This window comes from Coptis chinensis, chromosome 2 (assembly GCF_015680905.1).
Source record: "Coptis chinensis isolate HL-2020 chromosome 2, ASM1568090v1, whole genome shotgun sequence".
NCBI classification, from domain to species: domain Eukaryota; kingdom Viridiplantae; phylum Streptophyta; class Magnoliopsida; order Ranunculales; family Ranunculaceae; genus Coptis; species Coptis chinensis.
Genome location: NC_141457.1, coordinates 13,027,440 through 13,039,541, shown reverse-complemented (window position 1 = coordinate 13,039,541; position 12,102 = coordinate 13,027,440). Strand labels below are relative to the sequence as shown.

The 12,102-nt window shown below is 37.3% G+C and overlaps 1 protein-coding gene across 1 annotated transcript; it reads left to right on the top strand.

Annotated features, from left to right (window-relative positions):
* The first annotated feature begins 347 nt into the window (after positions 1-347).
* Positions 348-2,016, top strand: LOC147514963 (uncharacterized). Its single transcript, XM_086592756.1, has 5 exons — positions 348-440; positions 922-1,073; positions 1,192-1,332; positions 1,443-1,689; positions 1,786-2,016. The coding sequence occupies exons 1-5, from the start codon at positions 348-350 to the stop codon at positions 2,014-2,016; spliced, it is 864 nt and encodes a 287-aa protein (XP_086448882.1).
* The last annotated feature ends 10,086 nt before the right edge of the window (positions 2,017-12,102 follow it).

Sequence of the window (12,102 nt, the reverse complement as noted above, 5' to 3'; positions counted from 1 at the left end):
AACAAGTAGATGGGGGTAAAATGGAACCCCTAGCAGTAGTGGTTGCCTTAAATAATAACCAAGAGATGATCACGAGGCCTGAAGAGAACCAAGAAAACCTTGCTATAGTTGCTACAGTGGGTAGTACTAACCAGCAAGGTATATGGCAAGAAACGACAGAAAGTGAAGAGCCTGAGACCAGGCAAGTTAACATGGTATCTCCTGGAAGAGTGGAGTGTATGTATGATGTAGATGGCTAAGGATTGGCAGAGAATTCCTCATTGACTCCTCTCTAACAAATAAGGCTGACCCATCCAGATGCAGAACTATTTCAGGTAGAGAGAAATTTATTTGAGGCATTAGTTGACATGGAGAATGACTTATCTGATGCAGAACCGGAGTTATTTAGAGATAACAGCTCAAATCCTGCTCCTGTGAGGGATACCCCAGTGCATTCCTCTGTACAAACTAGGGCCCAAAGCAAGCTAAGTGAAAATCAATCAACAACATCGGGGAAACGAAGTAGGGGCAGACAAAGAGGAAGGGGAAATAGGAGGAACCATTAACTTAAATAAAATGATTAAGCTATGTAGCTGAAATGTTAGGGGACTGAACGAGACTACAAAAGCAAAACAAATGAATAAATTTATTACTGAGCAAAAGATAATATGTATGGGGTTTCTAGAAATGAAGGTTAGAATGGATAGATTCAGAAGTATAACAGTGATGGTTTGCCCAGTGTGGGAAGTGGAACATAATTACTCAAGTCATGAGTATGGTAGAATATGGCTTGCTTGGGATCGAAATTTTTTGAATGTGTAAAAGGAAGTGGAGGGCAGTCAGTTTATCCACTGTAGGGTCACCCTCCTCCAATATGGGTTTTCCTTTTTTGTTACTATTATATATGCTAGCAATAAAAAACATGAAAGATTGATTTTGTAGGAAGAGTTGAAGATTATCAGTGCTAGTTTGCATGGACCTTGGTGTGTAATGGGGGACTTTAATAATGTGATATTCTCTCATGAAAGAATAGGTGATAGAGCTGTGCACACGAAGGAAACCATCTCTTTTGCTAATAGTTTGAATGTAGCTGGGTTAGTTGATCACTCGACATCAGGATGCTTCTTTACCTGGAATTGTGGAGGGGACAGTGTTAGAAAGCGGTAAAAAATAGACAGATGTCTAGTAAACTCTACCTGGTTTTCTATACAGATGGCTACAAAGGTGGAGTTCCTCAGTCAAGGCTGCTCTGATCATAGCCCTTTTGTGTTGTCTTTTCTCTCTACCTTCCGAAGTTATCCCCCGTTTAGGTTTTGTAATTTCTGGATGCTTCATCAAGACTTTGCTGATATGGTAAAAGAATCCTGGACATTAGCAGATCTTGGATGCCCTATGTTTATGTTAACAAAGAAATTGAAGAGCCTAAAAGATGTTTTGAAAGGGTAGGCACGGTTTGTTTGCAGTAATAATCAGAGGCTTGTCAAAGATACAAGAGAGGAGTTGGATGCTATTCAAGAAAGACTCCAACAGAATCCATTAGATTCTTCTCTTAGTGCACAAGAGTTCCTCGTTCGAGGGAAATTGTGTGACTTCATCAAACTTGAGGAAGCGGATATCTATCAAAGAACAGATATAGATTGGATGGCTTTTGGGGATAAATGCAGCAAGTTCTTCTTTAATTATTTAAAGGAGAAAAAGAGGAGAAATTATGTATGAAGTGTTATAGATGATCGAGGAATATGCAAGGAAGTAAGGGAACTAGTAGCGGAAGCATTCTTGAACTACTATAAAGATTTGCTTGGGAAGACGTCTAGTGCATCATGTGATACTGAGTTCCTTAATAATCTCAGGGTAGCGGAAATAAGCACTGCTACTAGTAAGTTTTTAGAAGCCCAAATATCTGATTCCGAAATAAAAGAGACGTTGTTTGGCATGGAGGATAATAAGTCACTGGGTCCTAATGGGTCTAATGCTTGCTTTTTCAAAAATTGCTGGTCAATTATTGGGGAGGATTTCATACGAGCTATCAAAGTATAGTTTTACACACAAGAAATTGCTAGGATGGATAAATGCTACGATGCTATGTCTTATTCCAAAAATGAAGAATGCTTCAAATGTTAGCGCCTTTAGACCTATTACCTGTTGTAATATCATATATAAATGTATTTCTAAAGCGCTAACAAATAGGATGAAGAATTGTATAGCATCGTTGATTTATGCATCCCAATCTGCTTTTGTTCCCAGGAGGTCTATTCAGGATAACCTTCTCCTTGCCCATGAATTGCTCGGAGGGTATTCAAGGAAAAAAGGGCAGAAAAGATGTGCTATAAAGTTGGACATAAATAAGGCATATGACTCAGTATCTTGGCCAGCTTTAACAGCCATTCTGCAGAAGTTCAAGTTCCTGCCGCTTTTCATAGATTGGCTCTATATGATGTGTTATGCTTCTCCTTCGTATTCTATGATGGTTAATGGCACACCGGAAGGGCATTTTAGAGGAAAACGAGGGCTGCAACAAGGTGACCTAGTATCCCCGTATCTATTTGTTCTTGTTATGGAAGTGTTGAGTGCTCTTCTTCAACAAGGGCTCCATATGAATACGATACAAGCCCACTCAAAGTGTAAAAAGATGGAGATATCCCACCTTTGTTTTGTAGATAATGTCCTGCTGCTTTGTAATGGAAACATGAATTCTATCCTGGCAATCAAGGATATCTTAGCATCATTCTCTCAAGCTACGGGGCTGAGCCTGAGCAATGAAAAGACTACTCTCCTAACTGGAAGTATGTCTGAAGAGGAAGGCCGAGAGCTAGCAGAAGTCATGAACATCTCGATGGTGTCACCACCAGTAGCCTACCTTGGGCTTCCTCTTATAGCATGAAGATTGGGAATAAGAGACTGTCTGCCTCTCATATAGAAAATCACTAGTCGTATCTCCAACTGGAAAAATAAAGACTTGAATAGAGCGGGAATAGTACAATTAGTCCAATCAGTTTTGTCATCATTTCAAACTTATTGGGCTAAGACTTTTGTGTTGCCAAAAGCAGTTTTGGAAAAGGTGGGGAAGATTTGTAATAGATTTATCTGGTCAGGACCAAAGATGGAAAGGAAGATGCACCACTCGAGTCATGCTACCCTTAGAATGGAGAAAGAACAAGGAGGACTTGGTCTGATCGATCCAAAGTGTTGGAATCAAGCAGCGTACTATGGTTTAGTGTTCAAATTGGCACAGAGATCTAACAACTTGTGGGCAAAGTGGTCATGGGAACATAATATTAAGCATAACAAGTTCTGGACTATGACAATTCCACAGGACTGTTCCTGGGTTTGGAGAGGGATATTGAAACATCGGGAACTTTCATGGAAGTTTGTGAGGTATAATATAGCAACTGGTAATGAAACGAGCTTTTGGAATGATCCCTAGTGCTCGAGACCTCTCTCCTTAAAAATCAAGCCAAAACTCTGCTAGCCCACCTTGTACCTCAGGAAGCAAAAGTGGTCGGAGTGATAACTAATGGCTGCGGGTCAAGAATCATCTCTGACTTACCTGAGTCTGATGTTAAGAAGTGGATTCTGGGTACTAAAATAAACTATTATCTGGATGAAGATAGAGTTATTTGGACCGACAAGCACAGGGGAGTTATCCATTTCATCTGCTTATACTGCTAGAAAGAATGTGCGAAGTAAGGTAAAGTGGTTCAAACTTGTTTGGGGTAAGCTTTTGGTTCCAAAGCACTCCTTCACTATGTGGTAGTTATTCTCAGGAGCTCTGCCTATGCAGAATCAGTTAATGGCAAAAAAGGTGCTCAGTTAATCTTGATGTTGTCTATGTGATTCCTCTGAGGAAAGTTCGGCACATTTATTTTTTGACTATTCTTATTCAAAAATTGTGTGGCAAGGTGTAAAAAAGGCTATGGGCTTATCAGAACAGATTCGTGAATCCCATGTCGAATGGTATCGACTCATGCGCATGTGTAGAGCAAACACCATGGCGTCTGAAGTAATGAGGGCCCTAATCAGTACGGCAGTTCAAGCCATCTGGAATGAACGAAATTGGAGGATTAAGAAGAAAAGATTTACATCTGCTGAAGTGGTAAGCCAACGAGCCCTCAATAGAATGAAACTTTATTTGGGGAAAATGCTGGAATCAGTAAAGGAAGATGCGGTGTTGCGTTTGCTCCTGTCGAAGTTGGGAATAGGAGTAAGGTTCAAACAAAAAATGGAACAATGGGTTCGGTGGCAGGTAGCTCCTTCTGACACTGTTACCCTAAATGTTGATAGGTCGATGCAAGCGGACAGTGCTGGATTTGGAGGCGTACTAAGGGACAGTAGAGGAGAGGTAATGCTAGGGTACAATGGAACTTCCTCTAGACGATCGGTGCTGCAACAGGAACTGCTAGGGGTAGAGAAAGGGCTGGAAGGTGGCATAGCTATGAGTATACGGAAGTTACAAGTTCAGTCAGATTCTCTAAGAGTGGTCCAAATCATGAGCAATAGAAAGCAACCGCAGTGGTACTGCAGGAACCTAGTCTCCCATATCAAAAGATTGGCTACACAGTTTGAAGTTATTGAGTTTAAGCATGTATTTCGGGAAGGTAATCAAGTGGTAGATTACCTAGCTAAAGTTACAAGGTCTTTATGTAATGTTTCTATGTTCTTTATACCCCCCATGGATAAAAAACTCTATGAGTTGATTAAAGGGGATAAGGACGGAAAAATGTACTTGCGTTTTTTGGCTTAATAAAAGGTTGGGGTATCCTTAACCCCTAGTTACTTCAAAAAAAAAGTGGGAGAGAGAAAGTTGGAGTTTTGCCTTAGTCCTCTTTATATAGGAGAGGGCTAGGTTTACAATTTCGTGCATGGGCTTTGGAGCTATGTTTTGGGCCACTAAATCAACTTAAGTCCAAAAAGGGTTTCTCTACTGGAAATTACTACAACAGATGTTACGTCCACTTTTACTCCTCTAATTAGATCAAGGCCTGGATCATTAGAAATCTCTTTCCGAGCTGGTTGTTTTGACATATAATAGGCCCAATTTTTCGAGGTCTGAGTCTAAAGATACGGCTTGCGGAAGTTCTGTTGACTTTTATGCTTTATTTCTTCCCGCATTGACTTTGACTTTTCAGCTTTGACTGGGCTTTAAGAAGGCCTTTTCTCCTTGAAACTTGGGCTTTAACCATAGAACTTCTTAGCAACCAACCTTTGCACTTTTCTCTTGCAAACGTGCCATATTTCTGTACATAATTGATTCTAAGACCTGAAATACCCAAAAGTACGTAAATAGTACTAATGCTTATTTATTATAAGTATAATTGGTCTATATGTAATGTTATTAATGGGTTAAAACTACAGTTTTTGGGCTCTTATCAGATACCCAAAGGAGATATGACCCAGTCGCCGATGCCATAACCACATATTAGCTTTTGCTTCTTCAATTCCTCCGACTTTATTCACCTGATGAATTCTCTGCTCTCTACTATTAGTCAGGTCCAAATAGTAGAGATTGCCTTTCTAACACCACAACCAAGAACCTGTTGAGTCACTATGTCCTGAAAAATACAAAATTGAGTCCAAAATGTCATGGTACATGTAAGTGCAACAATGATCCTACTAACAGACAAAATATTATACTCTAGAGCAGGAACAATAAGGATAGAGTTTAATGTTAGGGATTCAGATATGTCAGTAGAAGCTTCTCCAATTACAAGAGAGGAACCACCATCTGCTGTGTATATAGAGGTTTGGGTTGAAGGTGTAATGGATGATAATATGCTAGAGTCGTTTACCATGTGATCTGATGCACCAGTATCAATTAACCAAGTACTATTCAAAGAATTTACAAATAAAACACTACCTTTAGTTTTCATACCTGACTGGGCAACATTCACTGAAGGATGACTTTTAGCAGCATCCTTCGTCGCAACTATGTTCCTTTTTGGTCGCTTTGTAAAATCCCACCATTCCGGATACCCAATGACTTCATAACACTTCTGTTTTGTGTGCCCCTTCTCTCACTCAAGATCAAGGCGGAGAGGTTGAGTCTCTCTATGAGAATTCCATGAACCTTGAGGTTGCCCCTTTTTATAGTTGAGTGCCATAACTGAAGACTCAGTTAAAGGTGCTTGAGTTCTAATCACCTGTTTGTGAACTGACACCCTTCGTACTGTCTGATAAGGCTGTTCCAAAGTAAGTGGTGGGTCTTTTCGAAGAATTTCACCATGCACTTTATCATACATACTATCCAATCCATAGAGGAACATGTGAACCCTCAGACGTCCTACATATTTTTTTGGGAGGGTGATAGACTCAACACTTCCTCCTTTCACCGTGTTGCGTTGGTCAATCTCTTGAAAAATTGCTACTAATTCATCATAATAAGTCGCAAGAGATCGACCAGTTTGTTTTGTTGAGAAACATTTCCTTTGTAACTCAAAGATTTGAGTTTCATTAGATGTGTCGGTGTACATAGCTTCAAGAGAGTCCTAAACTTCCTTCGTAGTTCCCAAACAAACATACCTGTTCATTAGTGTTGTGGACATTAAATCACACAACCATCCCTTCACCTTTTGTTCTCCGAGCACCAATTTTCATACTCTTCACTCCTTTCTGCAGGCTTTTGATAAACGTAAAATTGATAATTCTACTCACGAATAGAATGATAAAATTCCAACGAAAGTAAAACTAAAACTATACGAAGACTATATTTATCAAAGATTGTTCTACTCTCGAATCTATCGAAATGGAGTGGAGTAAAAGATTCGTTCCACTTCTAGTTCTTTAGCATTCAATGTTTTCTAATATTATCAGTCCTAGCCAAAGTTAGTGAGAGTAATTATGGGAATTTTATACTACGATGCAAATTTAACTAATAAGATATGAATAACTCAACTACGAAATACTAAGGTTTGAATCTAGATAAAGAATTAGGGGGGATTGAATCCACCTTGAATCCAACTTAATAAACTAGCATAGATTGTTGTAATCAAATTCTTATGATAAGAATTGGTTGTTCTAATCCCTAATCATTCATGGCAATCTTTACCAACTAATAATTAGCATGTGAGGAAGTTCTACCCATTCTCATGGCGAATCAACAACCTTCTAGAGTGGAATAGACTCTTACAACGATTCTACACTACACAATCAAGTTTTCATCAAGGCTTCATCAAACCCCTCTAATAGAGGTTTAGCCTTGATTCATCAAACTATCATTTTCAATTGAATTTAAACAAGACATAATATAAAGATGATAAATTTACGATCTTTATCTAATCAAGAATTCAAAACTAAACTAATAACCATGAAATGATTAACAAGTAAGATCGAAATTAATTCTAATGAATTTAATAATTAAACTAGGTTATGATTAACTAATTATAAAATAAAGATAACTAATTTATGAATTTGAAACAACTAAAACTTAATGAGAATTTAATTAATAAATTAAATTGAGATGAAAATGAATACTTTATTATAAACTAATATTTGATTCTAAAATAACAATCTACTTGTTCTAACACTAATTAATTAAAAGGTAAAACTAGATCTAAAACAATAATTGAAAACTAATTAATGGAATAAAACTCAAAACTAGATCTAAAAAATGCTCCCATGGCTACTTGCTACCTACCCTAATTATATCTTCAGAGTTAAGTCTTGTGTCTTGAAATGGAGGAGACTAGAACCACATTTTCGTGCATGGGCTGAGGAGCCATATTTTGGGCCGGAAAATTGAGTCCAAAACCCAATCTCTTCCGTCCACAAGGCCCTTTTCAGCTATATCTGACTTCAGTAGGCTTTTCGTCTACTTCTGCTCTTTTGATTGGGTCAAGGTTTAGACCATTGGAAAGCTTTTTCTGAGTCGGTCGTTTTGACATAAGGTAGGCCCAATTCTGAGGCCTAAGTCCAAAGATACGGTCTTCGGAAGTTCTACTGACTTTTGTGTGTTGTTTCTGCCCGCATTGACTTTGACTTTTCAGCTTTTGACCGGGCTTTACAAAGGCTTTTTCTCCTTGAATCTTGGCATTTAATCACAGAACTTCTTAGCAACCAACCCTTGCTCCTTTATCTCGCCAAAGTGGCACATTTCTGCACATAATTGACTTCAATGTCCGAAATACATAAAAGCACGTAATCAGCATTAACTCTGATTTATTACTCGCATAATTGGTCTAAAAGTATTATTGTTAAGGGGTTAAAACTACAGTTTTGGGCTCTTATCAGCTTCGTTTTAGTACCACTGATGTACCCCCACATCTTCCGACCATTAATATGCATCTTCCTGACCTTTAACCAAAGGGTGTAATTATTGTCATTCAAGGTATTGCTAGTTGGGAAGGGTGTATCGATGTGGTTATGAAAAATGTGAGGATTATGGTTTGAGTTTGATGATACCATTGTTGTATCATCATTGGAACCCATTGAGCTTTCAATTTGAAATTCGCAACGGAATTCAATTCAATTCAATTCAAAAGAACCAGGTTCAATTATCGAACCCGCTCTGATACCATGTAGAAACTAATACAAAGAATAAGAGATTCGAGAATGACTAATTTTATTATATTTCGATGATTATAATGGAAGAAGACCTTCTCCTTATATAGTTACAAACTTACAATTACTTAGACGCCAAGTAAGAAATTACATATATATAGGATATACTATAATGAGTGTTTAGTATATCCTATATTTAGAGAATCCTATATTAAGTATATTCTATATTCAACAAATTGTTTGATCATCGTTTCTCCATTGGCAGTTAACTAGTTAAGTATTGTTGTTTCACTCTTTCTTTATACTCCAATTCAATTTCTTCTCTAAGCTTGCTGAACTCATCAATGGAATCATTGAACAGGTTTAATAACTTGTTACAAGTTTAATTCTTATTGTTAGTTTTGTTATCTTTACAACTCTCCTTATATTAAAATTCATCTTAGTATTAATGGCTTTAATGGTTTTTTGGTCAGGATGTCAGATTTAGTCTCGTTTTCTATTAATGGATTTCCTGCCTTCGCCTTGCTTTGTATGTAACGACTTCACTTTAATGATGAGAAAATCTATACGCATACCATATATCTTTCTTTGTGCATTATTATATGTTGATCTGCTGACAACTTTGCACTGAATATATAGATATGCCTTGGGATTGCGAGGTCGTGGGATTTGGTATGCATACAAAAGCTTTAGAAAAGTATAACAAAAATTTTTAGGCCGTATATCATCGAAGATGGAGATTTCAATTTCTTAAAAGACCGTTCTCAAGATTAAGAGGGCCAAATGGTGTAGTCAAAAGTTTTGAAACCTTATGTACAACTAGCCTTAATGTAATAGTTTATGGATGAAGAAGGAAAGGAAAAAGTATGTTTGGTACAACTCTTATAATGTACAGCCTCTATGCTAGTTTAATTTATCAAGAAGGCAAGGTATTTTGCCTTTGCATATTTTGTTTGAAGTCGTTTATCTACTCAAACAATCGTATAAAGTGCAGGACATCAGTTTTAGCCTCATTTCAACACATTTTTCCCACAAATGTAACTTTAACCGACGTCCGTGTTTAGAATACACACTATTCTAATTTTTCCCATTGAAAACCATCCGGTGTGTATATTTTGTTTAAATATGAGTGTAATGGGGGTAAATCCTAGTGGCACCTATGTGGAGCATACGTGGAAATGTAAAATTGAGTTCGAATTTGTTCACCAGCGGTTATTGCTGGTAGATCCTACCAGTGCTAATATTGTGCCACGTTGCAACGCTAACCGTTGACAATTTGACCACAATTATTAACATTAACAAAAATAAACAAAATAAACAAAACAATATTTTTAAAATGCTCCTCAAGTATAAAAAACTGATTGTATATTTTCTCATGAAACAAACGGACTCTAAATAGTGATAGACTCCCCTTCTTTAAGTTGTAAACTTAATAACCCTTTCTAAAGTCTCCATTAACACCCCCAATCAGAAGAGACCACGACCTTAAAAGCATTCCCAATGCAAACAACTTTAAGGGAAAATAACAACTTATCACTCTTATGAGCCAAAAAATAATGGCCAAATGTAAGGGTGACAATGAGAGTAGCTTTTCACTAGGTTACAATGAGGGTAGCACTCACTACTGAGATAGATGCTGACTTATGAGTTATGATTTTTGGACGGAACCTTTTATTCCCTCTCGTGTCTATTTTCAATTTTTTTTTCGGACCGGATGTTTCATTCCGTCCCACGACTCTTTTCTTTTTTTTTTTTTTTTTTTTTTTTTTTTTTTTTTTTTTTTTTTTTTTTTTTTTTTGAAGTGGAAATTTTATTAATAATGATAACGAGTTTTACAAATGATTAGGACAAGCGTGCAACAAGTTGCGCTGCAAGTTCTTTATGAATGGCAAATTCTATTTTCCTAAATACAAACTTGTTAGAACCAACTGTCATTACGTTACTATCCATAATTTTCTGCAACCTCTTAAGGATCTCAACAGACTACATGTTGTGCCAAGAAACCAAAAGTGTCGAAACTAAACAGAATGAAACAATATTGGTTAGCCTTACAAACATTCTCGTATTTCTCAATCTTTCCTGCCGCTACTCTATTAGCTGCTTCTCCCACCTCGAAGACTCCATTCCCAAGCCCTACCAACGTAGAGACTTCAGTTACATCAACACATACATGTTTCCTTTCAGACCAATTGTAGATCAATACATCCGCAGGCCGAAGTGTCGATCTTTCCTCATTCGAATTAGTGAGAAAATTGACATGAGCCTTTTTTTTTCGGACGGGATGTTTCATTTTGTCCAACGTTTTTTTTTTTTATATTTTTTCATTTTTTACATTCAGACGGAATAAAACATTCCGTAAGAATTTTAAAGTCGCTTTTGCATTTGGCAACCCTTAGTAGCTTATCACCAAGAAGGTAGCAATGAGGAAAAATAGTCCTGTGTGGTGCCTATGTGGAGGTTGCAAGTTGTTACTTGCATTGGAAATGTTCTAATCTATCTAATAAAAAGACTTGGTGTGGGGCCCACAAAACCCCATCCGGCGGTTACAAATGTTTCTCACAAGTTATGACATGGCATATCCAAAGTCATATAAGATATGTGCAATTTAAAATGTTAATTTGAAAGAGTACTAAATCTTGTTGATTTGGTCAAACAATGGCTGCTTTGTGGGCTGGACTTTTATCATTCGGTTGGTTGGGTTTTGTTGGGCTAATTTGAAACAGTGCTGCGGGATATCCAGGTACTTAATAACACTAGTATGACTCAACCACATATTTTTATAAGTTATAACCTTGAAGTGTCAAATTAAGGGGTGATAATTTGGCCCTCAGGCCCTCAACCCACCCCGACCCACCCCTCAAAATGGTATGTTCAAGCCCTCAAAAGTTGGCCCTCACAAATTTAAGGGGCAGGCCGGCTCGACCCTCATGCTTATAAGGGGCGGGCTAGGGCCTAAGTTCTGAAATATGAGCCTGGCCCTCATTAAACCCGCACCAGTTCTCACTTGGCCCTCATACATTTTCTTGTTATTTTACATTATATTTATGTATTATACTCTAATTATCTAAGTTGTATAAAAAAAATCACTAAATTAGTTTTCAATAGGGGATACATTAGAATATAACATAATATATGCGTTTTTTGTAATTGATTTAATGATATGTATATAAGTCATACATAAAAACAAATCCAACCTAATAAGTAACAACATAGTTAAGTATGAAAAATGTAGATGTTTTAAGAATATCATCTCTTCCACCATCTCTATCTATTATTATTTTTTTCTAAAGATATAACAATTAGTTTTGTATGCTTAATTAAAATTGATATACATAATCAAAGTATGATAAAAAAAAAAAAAAAAAAAAAAAAAAAAAAAAAAAACTAGTCAAGTATAATTAGATTGGGCCCGACCCGGCCCTCATTTGGCCCTCAAAAATGAGAATCGAAGGGCGGGTTAAAGGCTTGAGTTTTCATGACTCTACTCGACCCGGCTCTCAATACAAAATAGGGGCGGGCTGACTTGACCCTGAATCACAAGGCTTTCATGGTTTGAGGGGCGGGCTAGCTCGGCCCGACCCTTTTATCACCCGAGTCGAATGCAAAACCGAGCCAGTATTCATACCTGAA

What these genes read in the sequence shown, in the direction of transcription:
- LOC147514963 (XM_086592756.1), top strand. Translation starts at nt 348, where the DNA reads ATGGAGAATGACTTATCTGATGCAGAACCGGAGTTATTTAGAGATAAC. An exon ending in AATAGTTTGAATGTAGCTGG is followed by an intron (nt 1,074 to 1,191) that starts GTTAGTTGATCA and finishes TTTTCTATACAG; the next exon opens with ATGGCTACAAAGGTGGAGTT. An exon ending in AGAAAAAGAGGAGAAATTAT is followed by an intron (nt 1,690 to 1,785) that starts GTATGAAGTGTT and finishes TTGCTTGGGAAG; the next exon opens with ACGTCTAGTGCATCATGTGA.